Genomic DNA, 21330 nt, shown 5'->3' on the forward strand with positions numbered 1-21330 from the left:
ACAATTTGGAATTTGCTGCTACATACTGTGTGAATTTTAGGCGGCCTCATTTCAGCTCATTAATAACAGCTCCCTTGTCAAAATTCTAACCGTGTCTTATTTTTTATTTAGTTTGAAAAAATTGTTTTCACAAGATAAACCTTAATTTGGAAATTACATAAAATGAGATTTAAAAAATACGTGTAATGTAGGGATCCCTCTTTTCTTTTTATTGCTATTCAATGTTGAATGATGTGCACCATTGGAATTTCTCAATAGATTTTTAACGGACCATTCACCCGGAAACGATCCGTTTTTCTGCTGAATGTTCACGACACTTTACATTTTTCTAGGAGAATTGCTGCCCGTTAAATAAGTTTTTGCGGGAGCAGCAAGAACACAATGGGGAGCGCGAATCGGCGCAATTTGGCGCACGAGTCGTCGCATTTGTGAGAATGAGCGCGTCAGCAGCGTGTGCTGCTAGCTCAGTGAGGCACGATAGAAATTCCACATCTATTCAACCTTGCGAATCGATAAATGCGGCCTTTCAAATTTGTTGCAAAGTGCCACCCATAAAGGTCTTAAGAGCGGCCGTCGTGATGAAAAGTTAGGCTCGTCTCGCCCATTATGCACACATGGGCTGAAAGCAGCTCTCGAGCTTCACCCCTGCTGGAATGTTTGTCCCATCCCATCAGGGGACACGGCTGCCCGGCATTTTGGCCCTTGCAAACTGATATTTTATGGCAGCACACGCTAAAACGAGCTTTTCTTTCCTGTGTGTTTCTTTGCCGTGCGATGACGTGCCCGTCAGCTTTGCTCACTCCGAGTCTCGTCCACCAGCAGACAAATTTTGTCACTCTCCAAATAATTTCCTCCGCAATTCCATCCGCAATTTTTTCTCACAAATCAGTTCGGTGATGTTCACTCTACACACGGTTTTGCTCACTCAAAAATGTTGTCATTGATCTCTATCGATGCACGGTGTTCCGAACAAGTTTTGGAGCTAAAATAGCACAGTAATGGGGAAACGCATGCCCTGACGCTGAACCAAAATAAACCTAAAATAGCACTGCGAGCGAGCGAAAGGTCACATTTTGCCAGAAGCAATTTTCCGAAGACACATTTCACAGTGCGTCACGAAAATAGACACAGGGCCACAAAACGCTTGGCTGCGGGAAATTATTTTTAAGTGGCAGTGCGTTCGTGGCAACAGACGCTCCGACTCGTGATTGACAGTTCTATCGAATATCTGGTGGAGAACGGGAGTCGTCAATAGGAAACACAACACTGCGCCTCGAAAGAGGCTTGGTGTGTGTCTCGACTTCCACCACCGTGGCTGCCGCCGCCGCCGCCGCCGACCCGCATTATTAAAACATGTTCCTCAAGAACGTAACTGGATATGAATTTTCATCTCCTCGCACACGCCTACGCTCGAAAGAAAGTCTGGCTGACGGAGGTGCACACCAAATGCTCGCGAACGTCGCTTATCCTGGCTCATCTCCCGCGTTTAGGACCCATTCCAGGCCTCAAACGGCTTTAGAATAAAGTTACTGAATTGATTTGTAGGTCCCAATACTTATTTTCCCGTATTCTTTTTAATGGCAGATCAGCAGTGCTCTCTTTCATTTCGATTGGTTTATATTTGATAAAATAACATCACGTTCCCCAGAGGAAAGTGTCTATAAAAAATCAAAATTGATAGCATCATCCCATAAAAAGGTTGCTTTATACCGTTTCGCTTTGGACGGCGCGGGACAAAAAGTGTTCCAGACTGCTTCGTGGGTTGTTTTCACGTTAAGGGAATAACGTGTAGTATACATTATACAGTATGTACCTGCGGAACGAGACGTTGGTGACTTTTTTCTCTCTCGTCGGCCCTTTTTGCGTCACGCTGTGAGCTGATGTCCGCGCGTGGTGGCACCTCCACAATCGCGTTTTCCGAGAAAAGGCGTTGGCTAATAGTTATCCTGAATATAAAACCACTATTGCTAAAAACTAAACATGAATTGTATTCCAAATGCTGTAAAAGTTATCGAGTTTCCAAATAAATTATAATAACGCAATTTTATGCCGTTTTAATCCCGCTTAAAATCGTCTAAATCGGCCATTAGTGCGCGAAAAATTGAATATTTCGAGTCGTGTTTGCAGTCTTTTGCCGCGTGTTTGCAATTTCTTCCCAAATATATTTAATTTTTTAAACTAGTTTCTAGACTGAAATGCTTGTTTAGTTCCTGAAAATTTAGGTACATTTCTACTATCATAATCCTTTTGACATGCCCAGAAAATAATATTTTATAATGTTTGTATTTTTCAACTGAGCTGTAAATGAAAAATTTTTCTTCAATCAATAATTCAGATGTTGGTTACCAAATGAAATAATGATGATTTACTGCTTTCACAAGCAAACAAATGGAAGGCTAACAAGTCGAAAAATTGTAAAAAAAAGTTTTCGGCTAATGCTGTGGCTATGAATTTATTTTGGAAGTCAGGTACTTCTGATGAGGCCTGCGGGGTCAAAATAACCACTGTGATAATAATTATATTTAACAATGTTTCGACCTGTTAGACTTCCATGCCTTTTTTTGCTTCTGGTATTAGCCATTGTAAAATCAGAAGAATTATATTATTATAATTTCGTTTGGAAACCAACATAGTAATTGTAAAATATCAGTCAGACCGCATAGCGTGAGTAAAGGCTCAATTTTATCATGGATAACAGATTTGAAAATCCTGCGTTTTCGAGGGTAGAGGCCACGCCTGGACTTCCTTTTATTATTTTTATTTTTTGCTCTTTTTATCCCTGTCTAAGGACCGGAGGACCGGGAAGGGCGCGCACTGCACTAGCACGAATGCTGAAACCCAGGTCCCAATAACACCGCGAACGGATAACATGGGCGCACCAGGCCGCACAGGGACCCAGCCCACTGAAGGGCCACTTGCCTCCGCACCGAGGACTGCATTGAAACGCTAGACATTTGTCCCGTGAAGCCAAATCACGCATGCTGGAAAGGTGCAAACCAGCAAGTAGCGAGTCGGCGCCGGTGCGCCTCCCAGCCCGTTGAGCAATTTGAGCAATTCGAGTCACTAAACTAACCACTTTTTGCCATTTCTGACATTGGGTAGCCAGTATTAGATCTCCGAACTGCTCAAATACCTCTCATTGCTTTGACACTCCTGAGAGTGCCTTAACAATGCGAGCCAACGGGCTGGTCCTTTTAATCTTACTAATCAATGCATAAAACGATTTTTTAACCGATAAACCATCAATGATTTTCTCTTTCAGAAAGAAATCAGGAAAATCCGTTAGTATTTTTTTTATTGCGAACGCCTTTTCGGAGGCAGCATCACCCAAAGTCAAATCCCACATTTCGCCCTTTGAGTTGAGTGCCGGTGGAGGAAGAGTGGCAAAACGGTCACCGCTTGTCCCCGGTCCCATTATCCACCAGTTTTACGGCTCAATGTGCGAGAAAAGGCTATTTCATGAGGCAGCTAATTTATTAGGGTGCGGCAGGCAGTGGTGGCGATTCTTAATGAGCACCGCTGCTGCGGCCGGCACCACGAATTTTTCTTCTCTTTGGATTCACACGCGCGTTAGCCAGACAGAGGGGTTGCACACAATTTGCGAGCGGCAAAAGTGTCCGTCCGTCCACTCGTCCATAATAGGTGTGTGTGTGCGAGACAATTAGGGCTGGTCATTGACGTCAGCCGTTGATCAAAATCAGGCATCCAGAGCTGCTCGAGGTCGAGCCGACCGCACAGTTGCGGCCCACTTGATGCACGTTAAGTGGCCAAATTTATTTATGCGCGCCAGCCTTATTGCCTTTTTCGGGCGGCGGTCGGAATTTTTAATCACGTCCACAGCTTTCCTTAGTCGTTTGATGGGTTTTAGCTCGCTTGAATGCCGCTTTTGAGTTTCGAGCCGGAAAATGCGCGGCCCTTTTTCGCCGTCCTGAGGGCGCAAAGTTATCACTTCATTATTCACAACCGCATTTTATGAGCTGCGCTGCCTTCCTTTTTCTATAGAGATTGTTTCAAAATAGTTGTTCGCCATGAAGGAAATTGGCTGAAAGCAAACAGTGCTCGCCCTAGACTCTGTTTGATGGAACGGAGGATTTGTTCTCTTTTGCCGCCGTCTCGTCTATCTCAAAGGAGGTCGCTTTTGTGCAGCGCAATTTTCTTGAATTAGAGCGTAAAGCCAAACTTTGAGGCAGAATCTATCAGCAAGGCAAATTTGTCTGCCCCCAAGCCCCAAGCGCACAATAAAGCAGGCGATGACCTGATATACATGTAGCCACTGCACAGTGCGGAGAAAGAATAAAATTTTATGTGACATGTGGCAGAAAAACTGTCCCTTTCGTCAAACTCGCTAAAGAAATCTCTGGTAAAAGGAAGGCAAACAAATCCCTTATCCGGCAAACAGATTCCCTGGAAGCTAAAGCAGCCTGAGAAAAGCGATTAGGCGATCTGAATACGCACCGACAAAGCAAACAGGAATTTAAATCCCGCACTGGTGGCTCGGCTCAATTTCTTTTTGCCACCTCTCTTATAATCTCTCATTGATGCATGGCAATAAACCCCAGGTTCTCTCTGTGTGTGACACAAGAGAGGCTCTCTCTCTCTCTCATCTCTCTCGGCGGCAGCCTCTATATGGGAAAAATTCTTTGAAACGTGTTCGGCAAAAAATAGGATTTGAAAAAGGGCTTTTCCACAGCCATCCACTCTTGGTGGTTGATAAAGGAGGATGAATCTACTCCTTGAGCTCCGCTTGTTGTCACAGCCGCCTTTGAGCTGCAAAAGAGCCGAAATCTCATATCGGCGGCAGTGGCAAAGCAAGCGAGAGCCCGCCAGCTTCATCAAGTCTGCCTCCTGGCTGCTTTGACGGCAACGCCAATAAACAAGAAGGAGTTCAGTTGTCAATTGCCTTCCTCATAATCATTTCTGAGGTGCACCAGCTGACGGAACACGCAGCAAAAGCCAATTTTCCAGCTCCGCCGCTGAGAAAACTACTGAGGAAAGGGTATAAAAAGGCTTCTGCTTATCCTTCACTTGAAATCTGCAGAGAGCGCGCGTAGGTCGGCGGAGAAAAAACTTCACTAAATTTAATCCTGTGTATTCGAGATAGTATCGCAAATGAAAGGTCTCTCGTCGAGAGAAGGAAACTACCAGGAGGAAGAACCAAGTTCAGGGGGCGGTAAAAAAAGTTTCTTTGCCGAAAGCCTCTTTTTTTCTTCGCTTTGAAAGCCTTTTAATATTTAGCCTAGCTTGATGGAGAGTTTGTGCCTAAAATTATATCACTTCATAAATGATGATTGCACTGAAAAATATGTTTAAAAAATATCGACAACTCTTATGGGGTGGGGTGATCGTTATGAATTTTTCATGGTGCTTCCTTTTGGAGCTAAATGCGTTGCAAGTTGCAATCTAACAATAAGGCTTTACCTTTCGCGAAAGTTTGAAGGCTGAAACTGTTGAAAAGCCTCCATCCTTATAATGGTAACATCCTTTGAGAATTTAGAAGAACATCAATGAGCTGTGACGTCAAGCACTCGCATTCAAGATCTAGAGAGCCTACCCGGGCACTATACTGTATTTATAGTATACTAGCTTATAAAAGAGACGCGTGACAATGGTATTTGTGTTGCGTGAAGTGATAAAAAAACAGATCACAACAGAATGTTTGATTCAATAATGTATTCTCGTTTATAAGAAAAATAGGATTTCGTTGACGTAATAGCAGCTTCGTGTAGAATGATATTCCGCACATCACACGTGAAAAATGACTTTTAATTCAGACTGTAAACACTCGTCAACAGATTCATTTTCAGTGATTGGAATGAAAATCGAACTTTTGCTCGTTGCTTACTGATTTGTGGATTTTTCCTCTTTATGTTTCGACTTCAATTGCCACCCTATTCCTAAGATATTAATTCACATTAATGTTAGCGTCAAAACTAGAAGACTGGCTGCCAATTAACAAATATTTAATTCTAATGCCAAAACAATCAGCTTATTTCCATAACTTAATCAACGAATTTTATGATTTGACTGACTAAATTGGAATATCATGGTGACTGTAAGAGTTGAAACATGTTGAAGACAGTAAAATTTATCGAATTCTTTACCAACGAAGGACCAGTCTGATTTTCATACCAATCGATCAAATGTATTCTCATTGTCAACTGTTTTTAAAAACTTATTTTTCTGGAAGATTACTTGAAATCCATCTCTATATGTTTTGCGGCGTAAAATTGCACAGCGTAGTGTGTTCAGAGAAGAAAAAACTAGTCTTCAAGCAGTTAACTTAAATTTTTCATTAGGTGTGTCTGGTGTAAATCTCTCGTAGGTTAGTTGGGTATTATTATTTACTGTGGGCCAAAGTGCACCAGAAGCAGAAATATTGCGATCCAACAGCAGCAGCTGTTTCCTGGGGGCTCTTGCATTTTGTATTTTTGGTGGCGCAGGCGGCAGTTGACCAAAAGAATCGACCGCAAGCAACTCAACGCAGCAAAGCATCGGCCAAAACAGGCCGGCAAAGTGGTCGGCACCGCACTAATCCATTGGAAACACGGCTGGACAGCGGCGGTGGCGGCGGCCAGGCAGACACGCCGCAAGATTAATAGTGATGCAGGCTAAGCAGGTTGCATTCAAAGCCACGGACAAAGTCGTTTATCTTTGAAACAAAACAGCGCAGAGGTTGCAAGGCAGGCAGGTAAATTAAATGACCAGTCGGTGAAATATGACGCCCTGGTGTGCGGTGTGGTGTCCAGAACAAGTGCCCCTCACAACTTGCCTGTGACAGGCGCACACGCAAGTGGGACGCGAAATGGGCTCCCGCGGGACGCTCGCTCTCGCCTGGCTTGCGTGCCCGCCGTCTTGGCGCGCACAGAAGCATGCAAAAGTAAAGAAGCCGAAAAGGAAAAAGCCAGTCGATTAATTTTATGGCTTGTCCGCTCTATCCTGGGAACTGCGCCGGACCGAGGACAAATATAAAATTAGCGGAATTATGTTTTCCCTCTCTGCCTTCTGCTGCCAGATAAAGGGTTGCCGTCGCGGCCGGGCGGCGTTCGTGTTTGGAATGGCAGGCACGCGCCCATTTGAATATCGAGCTAATCCACTCTGGAACACAAATTGCGCCGTTTTTATTATTCTGCTTCAGTTATAATAGCAGCAGAGATTAAAAAGGATTTACCGGCAAGGTTTCGGTTCAGCTCTCGCTTCGCAAAGGAGAAAAATCGAACTCTCGCGACTCGAATGATAAAGTGACGTTCTGGGGAAAAACAACAAGGGGGAGATTGAGATATTATTTTGCGTCGGACCTTAGGCGAAATCTGCTTGCCGCGTTTATCTTGTCACCACACTTTTTGTAGAATTGATTTTCTCATTCTCACGCACGTGACAAAGTTTTGCGTTCCGTTTACTTTTTCAATGGAAATAAATTAAACTAATTTTCACGCTGTCGCACCTAGCACCCCACCGTTCAGCGGAATGATAATTATTTTGAGGAAACTCCTGTCGTACTTTTGCTTTTGTCGAAAAGTTTTGCGCTTCGATCGAGCAAGCGGGGTTTGATCTTCACAATTTCGGTAAACTTTCCCGACAAAAATCATTAAAAACTTTTCGAACGCATCCAGTTTGACTCGGTTGCTCTTGATAGTGGCAAAACAGAGATGCTCTACCATCCAGCATGGGCAAAATATTTTGCATCCAACCAGGGTCGTAAAGGCACACTTGAAGAGCACACTCAAAAGAAACGTGTATTTCAAAGCTACGCAGATGACGCTTCTTGTGGTTGAATGAACGAGTGCTTAGTGTTTTTAGTCATGCCGAACATAAAAAGGGAGCAGGTAAGCCACGTCCAAATTTTGTAGCTTACATTAACGGAAGTAAAAACCATACCATTTGAAGCGGCATTATTTACAGTCACGTTGGCTTTACATTTTCATATAAAAAGTTTAGCATACAATGATAAATTTATAGCTCTAGTGAAACTCGGGCCGAGTTCCCAGACTATTTTAATGACCCTGCCAGGAGCCATCCCAAAGCAGAGTGAGTATTCACGCGAAAACTAGAGTGTGCTGTAATGCACCTCGAAACTCCACGATGGGAAACACACTCACTCAGTTAACAGCCCCGACAATGAAATTCTTCAAGTTGCGTTCAGCAAAGTCTGGAAAGACTTTTGGCGAGAGCTGCCGTGTCTATGCTGCATGCAAAAGCGAATAAAATTCAGAAGCGAGGCGAAGGATTAAACCACCATCAGAGTTGAAAATCTTTTGATGGCAAAGCAACGCTTTCCGTCTGGCAGTGTGACGCAAGTCTTTCTCTCTGCCTCTTGCGGCGGGAGAGAGCACAGAGCGTGGTTTCATTTTGACGGCGAACCTGTCTGCTTTCCACTCTGTGCTGAGGTAATAGCACTGTAAGTGGATTAAGTGTAATTGCACTCACCTGCTTAATTCAATATTTCGCCTGCACGACGGCGACCCATTTTTCCCTACGCCACAGTAGAAGCAAAATCATCACACACGTGCAACGCTTCTCACCGTTTGACGACGACCCCTTTCCACTTGCTGGACGCAACCACCTATTTTTTGCCATTCCATTTCGCCCGTCTTTCCTGATAGGCCTTTTTTATGCGAGGCTGTATCATCAAAGATGGTGAGATAAGGTCGACGTGCTGATTGAAACTCTGTCATGAAAGGACATACATTCTCGGAAATGAAGACCGACGTTTATTTGATAAAAATTGTTTCATTTACTGGACGAGTTGTCTCTTTTAGATAGAGTATCAAATGTTTTGAAAGTTGACAATATACCAATAGGAGCCTAGCCCTAAATTGGATTCAGCGATAGCTTCACATAAAAAACAGTCCTAAATCGGGAGCTTTAATAAAGAAAATTACTTAAAAAAGGTCAACGCGAGACTTCAATAAATTTACGATAGAAAATTCAGCACCGAAACTGTTGTTTTTCATTATTATCAATTTTAAACATCCCCTTCATTTGAATTACATGAAATTACTCTCCTCTACGTATGATTATGACCAGGATGGACGGCTAAAAGTGGGAAATTGAAGAGAAATATGTATTATCTCGTATTTAACAGCATGAGTGTTTCGGCCTCGGCCCCTCAGACCTCATCAGCAGTAATTACCTGCAAACCAAATCCTCGAAAAACCATAATATATAATGAATTGCAGAGGATTCTGGAAAAAAATTTCTGCACTCGTTGTTGAGCACGGTTGAAAATACAGCAAGTTGTGAAATCTTATGAAACTCCCTAGACCCATCCTTTCAAAATTCCATCCTTAGTTTGAAGCTTTTTTAAAAAGGTGACATCCTGCGTCTTATTGGCCGAAAAATCCAGAATGGAAGTTTTAGTTTACCTGATTGTGTTGTACCAAGACGGCCGCTGTAATGCACAAGTTTGTGTGGTACATTTTTTCTCTTAAATTACTCACTTGAAGCCACCCATGCATCCAGATCAAAAATTGAGAACACAGCTATAGGAAGGTATTATGATGCGCAGTGGTTTCCTATATTATGAATTTTATTAAAGCTGTTGTTGTGGGCTGCGTGTGTGGACTGCGACTTGTGGTAGATGGGACGACATCGGAAATAAGTAGACTGGGCTGCGTGGCTGAATGTGTAGTGGTAGTGAGGCTCGGAGAGTGGGACGGAATAAAGACTCGGGACGTGTCCGAGTGGGTTCGTCAGGGACTTCGGTGAAGCGGGGCGCAGCATCCGAAGTGTGGTACCGCTTAAGCCCAGGCGTGCGATCGACAACATCGGGGACGGAAGCTACATCGTCTCGCTGCGATGGCGATCTTACGTCTTACAGGGTCCTCGTCCAGATAGTCCTCAGGATTGGTCCGGTCGTCTAGGCTGCTGCAGGAATTCTCTCTCTTTTGAATTGGGTCGCGTCGGTTTATATATGCTCGTCAAACAATGTGATTTGTCTGTTGTGTGAATTTGTGTGTTGAAGAATGGTCATTGTTTGACGGAATGTAGGTACCCTACATAGCAATTAGGCTTTATTAGATCTTTAAATTAGTTTTATTCAATTTGTAATGGCAATGTAGATTTTTTTAATTTTAAAAATGCAGGTAAAAAAAGTAAGTTTTCCTTTGCTAAAACGTTCTTCACGTTACTGAATGAAATGCGAGATTCTACAAATTTCCGCTCCGCAAGGCAGGCCAATCTGACGTGAGCTGTTCGAGACCCAGTTCAGCCTGCACCAATCTCCCCATGTCTCTGGTGCCAGCATCGCAAACGGACGGGGCGGCAAACACGCGCCGGGCGGCAGCCCCAGTCAGCAACTGCGAGCGGCCAATCACACCAGTTGGGGTCAATAAGCGTGTTCCTCTCGAAGCAAGTTCCATTAGTGCAAACAGGCCGCCATCGAGTTGATGGTCAAAAAGAGGCTGTGTGAGAGTGCTTGCCGCTGACACGTTTGAACCAATTTTTACTCGTCGTGTGCGACCGCAGCCGCTTTTTGCACCGCCGCTGGCTGATTGTTTTTCGGCAGCATTTTATTTACTGTCCGACCCGGCTAGCAGTGGCAGCCAGTTTGCGGATGCTATACGTACGATTTGATTGCCTGTCAGACCGGTCGAGAGTGAATTTTGAGCTCGGCTGCTCTTGAAGTTTATTACATTTTTGCTAAAATAAAAAGGCTTGATGCCTCTGTGTGACAGAATGTAATAAAGTCTGACGAGCAAGGACGACGGATGAGCCAAACAAAGTATCACAGGTTTAAACCTTTTATTAAGATGGATCATTTTTTTCAAATGCTTTTAGAAAATTATGAGGCCTTGTCGTTGCAAGTTTTACAGCAAAAGTTGTTAGCATCATCTTCGTGAATTTACTGCGCAAGTTAAGTAGCATTTGACGCTTCCGTCTTACTTGTCTACCTCGTCCATAAAAATATCACGATATTGAATGAAATGAGCAATGTCGAATACGTGCTTTCAAAAAACGGATAATAGGATGAAAAAGAAGGATGTAAAAACAACCTATGCATGGCTGTGGGAATGAGCGCTAAAGCCTCACGTGGATCGGGTTCCATTCAAAACCAATTGAATGCAAATTCAGAGGATTAAATCAAATGTGTCCAACCAAATGAAAGGCAAATCCTTTCCACGGCAGACGGGCTTATCCGGCATCGCAGGCAAAGGAGACAGGCCTATAGTGGCACGGGTTGCTTAATTGCAACGGCAGGAAATGTGTTTCCTCAGCCGCAGAGGACAATAGAACTAGCGAAATCGCTATCAGTTACTATCTAAGCAGCGTAAACTCGCGCAAGTTGGTGGAAAGGCTCGGCCGTGTCGGCGGCAATCGAGTTTGCCGCACCACGAATTCATTAGGGAGGCTGAAAGTCAACGCTGCTCTCCAAACGCATCCACAGCGAGTTGGCCTCATTTTTGCGCGCGCGAGCGAGTTAGCCGCGCGCGCCGAATTCTCCCTTTTTGGCAATCGCCCCCAAACCTCCGGTGGCTTTGTGCCTAATACATTCTCTATTAGAGTGGAGTGTGTGTGTTTGTGTGTGTGCGAGTGCTGCAGGCAGAAAGCTAACCGCGTGTGATATTTCATGTGTTTCAGTTGCCACCACCACCGCAACCAGTAAAACTTCCTGATGAGAAGACTGGCGATAAATCTTTAGAGGAACATCCAGCTGAAGCCAGATTACCACCGACCATACCTTACTACAGTGAGCATTATTTTTTTGTCTGCTTTAAATTATATATAAGAAATGTATGTAACAGTATAGGAGAGTGGTTGCCTGCTTTCTTTCTTTTCCTCTCGAGAGGAGTTAATTTAACAAAAAAGCGACCACTTACGTGCTCAAGCCACGTAGACTGTTCGGAGCGAGAGAAAGGAAAAGTATGTATTTACGTTACATGCTTTTTTCCACCAGCAGACCCTTGGCGTCTCGCTCGTATTTTAATTTTTTCCGGCTCTAGCCAGTGTCATCCTGGGTCTGACTACCAGCTAAAATAGAAAAAAGATGCACGAGGGCTAATTCTTCTTTTTTCTTTTTGCTGGATAGAAAATCTCTTCTCTCTCATCCGCATGATGCCATGGTGAACGGTCACGCACGCACGTCTTGCGCAGTAAATTTAATTTGGAACTTAATCGTTTCTTTGAGAGGCTGATCCACAAATTAGATTTTCTCTGTGCATGAAGCATGATCGCAACAGCTCTGCTTACTAAATTCGTCGGGGGAGCGCAGATGATCGCCTGCTTTTTCATATCTATGCAACCGGGTGAGATCAGCTGTTGGGCACGTTGCATACTTCTCTAATCGAATCCACATAATTATTTTAGTAAATTTTTAACCAGCTGCGGCATTCAAACAACTAAATTTGCGCAAGATAATACATTTCCAACAAGATTGTAAATGAACAGATTAAATTTGATATCGGTAACTGAAATTATTTATTGACTGAGAGTTATCAAAGGTAATTATGATTTATTGTCTTAGAGGTACCATCCCAAATTTTACTTATGTTTTTATGGGTGTTTCAATGCTTGCTATTTGATATTTTAAGGCAACAATCGTATTTTTATTAAATTTCTTGTTATTTAAATACTTTGAAGTTTAGAACTGATTTTTACATCTCTAGATGCAACTCATAACAATTAGAGTGTTGATTTTTTCGTCCCAAATTTTGTGGTTGAAAGCAGGTTTAAAGTTCAAAGTCACAAATTCGCACATTTAATCTTTGACTCAAACTTTATTAAAATATGTACCTTAAGGTCAGATTTTTTTCAGATTAGAAACTGCATAGTAAAAAGTCCCAAGAAATCAATGGGGACTAGTAAGGAATTTCCACATTTTTATGTTGGAAAGTTAAAAATGCTGATTTTAATAAATTTTGAAATTCTTTTGATCAACATTATCTGGGTCTCTGACTGAATTGTTTAAAGGGTGATTTGAAACACGTCAAGAACATATTTTTAGTTTAGTTCTTGGGATCTTAGTCGGTAATAGTAAGCAATTGCCTACGAAATTCTCCCGGAAACAGGCCAAAGTAATATTAGAAAAGAGACAATTGCTTTGATATTACCGCATGCCCCATCTAATTAGTCGTTGGCTGCTTTGAAAATGCATTAATAGCAAGCAGAGATAATCTGGAATATAAAAGAATTTCGGGCGTGGCACTTCAAAAGGATAAATGCGCACGGTGCTTAACAACCGCAACTTTGTTGGCAGTGGCTGGAGAAGCGTAGAAGAAAAAAGAGAGAAAGAGAAAAGGAAAGAAGCGGAAACGAACCGAGGGTGGAACGGAAGAGAGCTAGGGAGGCGCGCGCGCGACGCTCCGCTCCTTGATATAACGAACGAATATGTCATTAAAAACATCTCGCCACATTAAGTCGCTGATTTTACATTCGCACAAAACAAATAATTACGCGAGCTGCTGCGTATTAATGACGGGCGGGCACAACCCCGTGCACCAGACCTCCGCACCGCTTTCATCGCGTCTGTTTAATCAACTAACGATCCGCGGCAGGCGCCTCTTTCAATGCTCGCTTGCAATTACAGAGCTGCGATAACAAGCGTGGCATTTTGGCATTTAATTGAAAAGAACAACTGGTAATTAACCTCAGAGAGCGTAGGGGAGAGGGATGTAAAAGGAGAGATGGCGTGTTGCTCTGATCTCTATTTCCATCTATGTAAAAGGCCGCGTGATTAACGTAATTGGACGTCGATTCGATCGTGTTTATACGATATTGAAGAGACGTAAAATATTAATGCAGCTTTTTCAATTGTTCAAAACTGTCATTAGTTGAAATCGATCACAACCATCACAACATTTATTTAACACAGATTTTCAATACTTGTATATATAGTGAGATGCATTCAGTTTTGGAAAAAAAGACGCTTCATTATTTTAGCGCTTCTAATTACGCAGCACATTTGTATGAACACGGATCAATGAAGCGTTTTTAAGAAGCCTAAATATCGAGGGCACATTTCAGTAAATTATAATTTATTTAAATTTCTAGTTATTATAATTTTCACTCCAGATTCTTTTCTTTTTGTCCCCAGACGTTACAGCGTAACTGAAAATCTTTCTGAATCCCCTAAAAACAACTGTGTGGGACACGTCTAAACTACCTGATTTGATATTTTAGCTTCTTTAACTGAGAAGGAGTTTACTTAAAATCGTATTAAAATTGTGTTACTCATGATTAATTTTCAAGCAAATAATTCCTAGAAATACATATAAAGAAAAATTTCGATTTTGCTCTTTTTTAGTTGGTTTGCTAGGGAAAAAATGCAGCTACCCAGTCAACTGTGAAAAATCGTTATTTCATATCAGATGTCATTGATCTCATGGTCGTTTTTTTACAATTGCAACCATCTGAAATTGCAACCTTTTTAAAATTTCACATTAGTTGTTGCATTTCTCGTTGCAGCGTCCATTCCGGGTGAGGTGCCACCACCTTACACGATCGCGACCAGCGGCCACGAATACGCTCAAATCGGCCCCCCAGCGGCGGCCAGGGTGGCCAACCACCAGCAGTCGCTACCGTCCGTGCCGGCGGCGGCCAAGTCGGGCATCGGGGACGTGAGCACCGGCCTGATGATGGGTGCGGCCCTGACCAACTGGGGCCACGGCCTCGGTTGGGGCGGCGGCTGGGGCTGGGGTCACGAGACGCACAGTGGCCACTGCGTGTCGCACCATGAGCTGACGCACTACGTCGAGGACGACTTCAACGACTTCGACGACGCAGACTACGGCATGGACTGCAGTGGCGACTTTGGCTTCTAAGTCCCTCGCCGGAGCACAGAGGGTTGGGTCCGCGAAGGCCGGCAGGTTTGCTCGCTTGGCGAATCTTTCAAAAAAATTGTTTCACACCCTGGAAGAATTGCTATTCACGAGTTGTTTATTAACCCACATATAATATAAATGATAGCGGTAAAAATTTGACTTGATTGCGTTGTTGAGTTTGAAAATTTGCCATGTTTGCAACTCGATTTGATCGATTTAGTCAAGGGAGAAAACCCGTGAATGAATCTCACTGATGTCTTTGAATGCATTTTTAAGCGGGGCACGCGTCAGCAGGCAAGGGAAAATCAAACAAATTTGTAAGACACCAGAAAGAGGTGTGCTTAAACACCTTTTAGTATTTTTATATGAACAAACTGGGAAACCTTTGGTCACAGCACGATCGAGTTTAAAACACTATTCTTCTGCGCTCTTGCCAGAGTGTCCGCGAGCATTTCTCAATGTATTGTACATTACACTACTACGCCAATGTCTTGTTATTGCAGTTGTATGATTTTTAACGCCACTCTTTGCCACAGAAATGGAAACAAAATAATCCGCGAACTTAAACGTTGAGAGCATGCTGGTGGTATGAGTAACATCCTGTTTGTCACACCACACTCACCCTATAAAAACAAACAACACACACTCTACTCCATTTAGGCCTATAAAATTGAAGTCTATTTTTAACAGACGAGAAATTTCAAACCGAGCAAACACTAGGAAGAATTTTTATGGACCAAGTGTATCGTAGACTGTAAGATCTTTCGATTTAGAATACACGATTTTTGTATTAATCCATTGTTATTGATTAATATACATTTACAATATATATAGGGAACCTGTTTTCATAGCAGCTGTGTTCCTTCTTCTCATGCTGAAGGTGCTTGACACCATAAATATGTTGTTTGGAAGATGTGTTTGCAGCTCGCAAATGCATCTCTGAGTCAGTCATCAGTACATTAGTCAGAAACTTTTTCGAGTGAACGATCGCGTGCGAATGTTGTAAATGATGGAAATTTTGTCAATAAAATGAAAAGAGCTTTTCAAAAACATGTTCAAAACAACCCATTGGTTAAAGAGGTGGATTCATGTTGTCTCAAAGTGTGAGTGCTAGCGGTGTGATGCAAAAAAGCGAAATATTCAACATAGATGCTCTGTGATCCCCGGTTTTTGTATATTAATATGTGGATTACGTGTCGTGGAAAATGTATCCGGATCTATATTTACTCTTATTACACAAACGCACTTGCAGTAACTAGTGTATAAATACAATATTAACGGTCTCTCTCGCGTTCATTGTGCAGCTAGCACCTCTCAAAACTAATAATGTTAAGTGGTTAAGTGCGCATGTATATTAAGTAATAATGTGTAAGACCGGCCCGTGTACCGATTATACTCATGTATATTTAACGAGCGGTCATTAAAGGCAAGCAAACTCTGTATCAATTAATAAGTGAGTCAATGTGTTGCCGGAACAACAATATGGAGTCACAATTAGAAGTAAAACTCAGGAAGTCAAACTAGTCGTCATGGAATTTCGTAAGGGCTGCTCCGATTCCATGGAGTTAGAAATCTGATTGTCCATTTGCTGTCAACATGTTGTGTAATTTACGTTCACAATGGAAGAAAACGCACACAAATGTTCACTCGTTCTTTGAGACTTTTGTTCCAGTTCCCGTGCCAACTTTTTCGACCTTCCAATCGAAACTTGCAGCATGCATAGAGCAGAATTTCGAAAGGTGAGTCTCCTTCACGTAAATTAGAATAGTTTTTTTTTTAAGTGAATGGGTGTTTTGAGAAATGTCTCCAGGATTGCTGCGTCGGTTGCGTACTTAAAAAGGATTATTTTTCATAACCCTCGGTTTTGGTCTAAAAAAACAGTAAACAAATTTCAATCATCATTGTCTGAATATTCACTCCTAATTGGAGCGGACTCACTTTAGGAATTTTTGCTTCAAGAGTACTTTGTTGAGTTCATTTTCTTTTTCTTTTTTACAAAAAATCAGCTCAAACTTTCGCTGAAGCCAACCTTTACCCTGTATCAATATTCTATCAAACAATGATGCAAATTTGATTAATTAAGTTCACTTATTAAACAAAAGGAAAGCTCCAAGCTGATACCAAAAATTTACGAGCGACGATCGTCACGGCACCTGAGAATTTCATTATTTCAATAAGCGTGAAGTGACAGGAAATGCCTGCATTTAAAAGCCAGGAGGCGTTATACAGCCAGATGCTGTCAAGACAGTCCTACTGTTTGTCACCATTTTCATTTTATTCGAATATTTTATATCAATTTTGCACCACGCCCGTAGTGCGAAGGCAAGTTGCGAGTGACAGTGACGCAGCCGCAATTGTTGGCAAGCGCGCCAGAGAGTTGACAGCACGCCGAGCCATTCGAACGTATATAGAGAATTTATTGTTCGCGCTAGCCAAGTTACATTTGCATCTCTAGCCTTGTCGCCAGTAGAACTAACTGCACAGTAGATTGCTTGTTTCCCAAGAACCGGCAGCTCCCCTATTTTAGAGTGTCGCTGGCGTTGGAGGCAAACATCGCCAAAGTTTCAGCTCAGGCTGCCTTTAATGATTCCATCGTGCCACTGGCCGACGTTTTTTAATGAAACGCGCACGCATTCAGACAACAAAGGCAGCCGACCGAGAGAGACGAACTGAAGGGGTTGTTTCATAAAAAGCGGCTTTACGACCCCACTTAGCTCTCGAACGCCGAATGATAAAGTTACTCTTGGAATAAAACGCGAGCGCCGCGCACACACAACGCTCCTCGGCTGCCGGCAGTTGTGCAGATGGATGGTAAAATGGGATTAATTTGAGCTTTGCTCTCTGACTCGGAACTAAATGTGCGAAACTTCAAAGTAATTAATTAGGCCAATTTGGTCATAATTATTCATTAAAGAGTAATATTTCTTTTCGGCGATAAATCAAAAGTAAAAGCGCGAACTGACGGAACGTTTAATAGAGTTGGCAAATTGCTTCTATAAGTTTATCCACTTGGCTGCGTTGCATTAATTAATTTCAAGTTGCCTTTTCTGCTCGTTTGGCCAAAATAAAATTCATCAAATTAATTTGCTAAAATAACTGCCCTCTACCGATTAAATGAATAATCGCACAAATCCTATTGGCCGTTTGCGTGACGTAAAAGCTGCTGCTGGCGCCCCAAAATGGTTTCTTTCCCGATGCATATCGATGGGGCTACGTAAAACGCAATTGGAAAATAGCAGCGTCACTATTATTTGTCTTGAAAACTAGTCCAAATATTTTGCTACGGCTTGTTTTCTGCTTCGAAAAATACGACCGCGAGATAAAAAAGCAACAACTCGGAGCGGAGACTTGATGCTTCAAACACGCATCTGCGGCTCGGCGGCCAGTGACATAGATTGATAACAGTTCGCACGCGCTGGAAAGCAGTTGGGAAGAAGAGAGAAAGAGCGAGTTACACTTTTACCCCAATTTCATAGATGAGCAAGAGAGAGGAGGTGGAGAGATTAATGTGACAATATAGCCACTGCAGATCCACCAGCCACCGGTGCACCCGATATCTCGCATTGCCACTCGAGATTAATTTCACTTCATTTGACACATCTGTGGTTGGCTGAAATTGTTCTGGCTGCTTTCTGCGGGAGCCCTGGTTATCGAAATCCTCGTGAAAGATTGAAAGACAAATTGGAGTCTGAACGCAAACAGATAAGCTGAATACGCTGGACCTTTTTCAATTTCCTCTAAAAATCAGTTAGGACAAAGTCTAGTTGGCTATTTAATAATTTGAAATAGTATTATCTGCGCTTCAAATAATGGCAAAGTTAATTTAAATAACCACTGCAAGTCCGTTAAATATCCTGGGGAAATGAAATTTTGCAGATCGTTAGTTTGTATATTATGCAAGTTGAACGCCCTCGTCGATCGTATAGCGAAAGTGGCACGCCAAATGATATTAAGCCGAAAGAGCTGGAGCGATGATACATGCAGCCGTTTTACGGCATACACGCATCTTGAACGTCAATACAAGTTGATCCTGGGCACATTTCAGCTCAATCTCGCCGCGGCATTGAGTTCAAAGCAAAACTTTATCTCGTCACATAAAATTGCAGTTGACAAGGAGGAGCGAGAGCGAGCGCGTATAGAACGCGCTCGCGCTCGAGACGACAAATATAATCTTCCAGCGCGCTGATGTAGTTTTCTTGCAATCCAATTGGCAAACTTGCTTCGTAACTCGTTTCCGCGAGAGAAGTTGAATCTAGCGCAATTTTGCGCGAAAATTGCGGAAAGGGTGGCGGCACAGAAACAAGAACCATAAAGGAGTTACAGGCTTGGGGGAGTGCACATGCAGCCGATGAATGGTCGCGACGTGTAACCTCAAGCAAATTCAACCAGCTAACAAGCTGGCATCGGCTTTTCACTCTCACTTAAACTATGCAATACAAAGACGTCTCCCTTTTCTTTTGGAAAAAGTATATGTTTCAAGGCTGACACTTGACACGACATTAAAATTTCACATGCTCAGCTGAAAACATAATTCAGTGTGAGTTATGAATTTGTTACTCTCTCTGTTTCTCATTTACATTTATAGCACGAGCAAAGGTGCTCTTGTTCCCTCGTATTCGTCAGTCAGCCCCGCGTACAAAAATCCCCTGTTGGTGACGCTTATATTTTAATAATTAAATGCGTACATGTGAGCTTGGCGTCTCTCGTTGTTTCCAGCCAGGCTCGTGTCTACATACGCGTGCCCGTTGCAAGGTGGAATTTCGGATTAAGGGAGGCGCTGGATGGAAATGCGCACAAAGACTCACGTGGCACGTACACATGTCACAAATGGATTCACAACAAGGCTTTTGCGAAAAGAATGATTTATGTTCAGGTGACACGTGTTGCTCAGTTCGTTTGTTCATTTGTTAGCAAAATTTCGGCGCTCAAACAAGATGGGAACCAGGAAAGGCGCTTTCAACAGCTTTCATCAGTTGATAAACTGCGATTATTTTGTATTATGTCTAAGCTAACAAATGTTTAAAATAAAAAATAAGTTTCACCGCTGGTGTCCAATATGTTGTGCAACAAAAAAACCGGCAGAAAATTTAACAAGGATAGTAGGCAAGTGAATGACTGATTTTTCTTCTCTCGTCTCTTGTTGAGCTCAAAGCCTAATTTCATGCTTATAAATCGAATCATGTTAAATAACGTTTCCTTCGCTGGGTGCATTTGCCCTGAAGAAGCTCCCAACGTTCTAAATCTACAATCAATATTGAACTTCAATACCCGGCCCCAGGCAGTGAATCCCTCTCTAAGGCAAAATTTTAAGAATGATTTTATAACTTGCAAACGTTTATCTTTAAGCTAAATTATCAATTCAATTCTTTTCTTATTAGTTAGTTTTTTCAAGATTTTACTATTTTTTTAATCTACGTTAACTTCTACCATTTCCTCAGCTATGATAATACGAACAATCATCAAAACTTTGTCTCAAGCTGCGAAAGCAAACGCGACGTATGAACTCCCATCTCTGCATTTTATCTTGTCTGTTGCAAAAAAATATTCATTTAAACTTATGTTTGAAAAGCAGGCAAAACGTCACTCACTGCAGCGTAATATGAGAGCAGTATGAGCCGCGAGCCAAGTGCAATAAATATCCGGTGGAAGAGCTAAATAATTGCGAGCGATAGAGGAAGCGCTTCCTCAGACACACACTCTTTGCTTCAAGGCTCAATTACTTCACGTCCATTGTTAATTAGATTGTTATGTGGAGTTAAATGAAACTAGAGGGCTGGAGAGAGAGAGAGAGAGAGAGAGAGAGAGAGAGAGAGAGAGAGAGAGAGAGAGAGAGGCAGCAGTAATGAAAAACATCATCAGTTTCAAATCGGATGTGACCCAATTCCTCTAGCTCGGCAAATTGCAGAGGTTGCGCGCACAAACACATATTATGCAAGAGTGTGTTCGGTTAGCACACGGGAAATGCTGATGCGCTTTCGTCCGGCGAGAGATCAAAAGTAAACACAATTTTGCAAAAATAAAAAGGGCAAACACAAAGCGGGAGGCGCCCGTGGGAAGCTTCGGCTAGCCAACTCCTCTTGCATAACTAGCAGAGTGGTTGGTTCTAATTAAAAAGCGCTGCATTAATGTTTCACCAGCTGCTGCTGATAATGAATATTTCCATTTGCCATCGCTGAGCAAAGCAGCATAACATATAAATGGCGCCGCTAATATTGAGTGCAAACAGCTTTTCCGATTGGGCCGTGATTGCTTCATTATTTCCACTGATGGGCCGAGCTAATTCTCGTGGGGACAACGGATTGAACTGGGTTATGGCGAGATATTTTACGCCACAGCAACTTAAGTGATCAAAATTATACGAAAATTAAATATTGAGAAACCTGGCTTTCAATCCTTGCAGTAAAATCCACTCTGTTAAATTGATATTACATACTGCAATTAACGTTACACTCACTGCACTCGCAGCAAACCTGGTTGTATATCACAATTTATCACTAAGTCGCCCATCAAAATATCGTTGCTATTTAATGTAATACCATTACGTTTAATAAATCATTCGAGAGAAATAAAATCG

At 42.5% G+C, this 21330-nt stretch overlaps 1 protein-coding gene across 1 annotated transcript in view; it reads left to right on the forward strand.

Moving 5' to 3' along the window:
- Positions 1-21330, forward strand: part of LOC135936268 (uncharacterized) — a 67283-nt gene that overhangs the window by 44648 nt on the left and 1305 nt on the right. The window contains exons 5-6 of the mRNA XM_065479030.1: positions 11578-11686; positions 14401-16495. Of these exons, the coding sequence (XP_065335102.1) occupies positions 11578-11686; positions 14401-14756 (465 nt within the window). The 3' untranslated portion in view covers positions 14757-16495. The remainder of the gene's footprint in view (positions 1-11577; positions 11687-14400; positions 16496-21330) is intronic.

The sequence above is a fragment of the Cloeon dipterum genome, chromosome 1 (assembly GCF_949628265.1).
Source record: "Cloeon dipterum chromosome 1, ieCloDipt1.1, whole genome shotgun sequence".
Classification (NCBI taxonomy): Eukaryota; Metazoa; Arthropoda; class Insecta; order Ephemeroptera; family Baetidae; genus Cloeon; species Cloeon dipterum.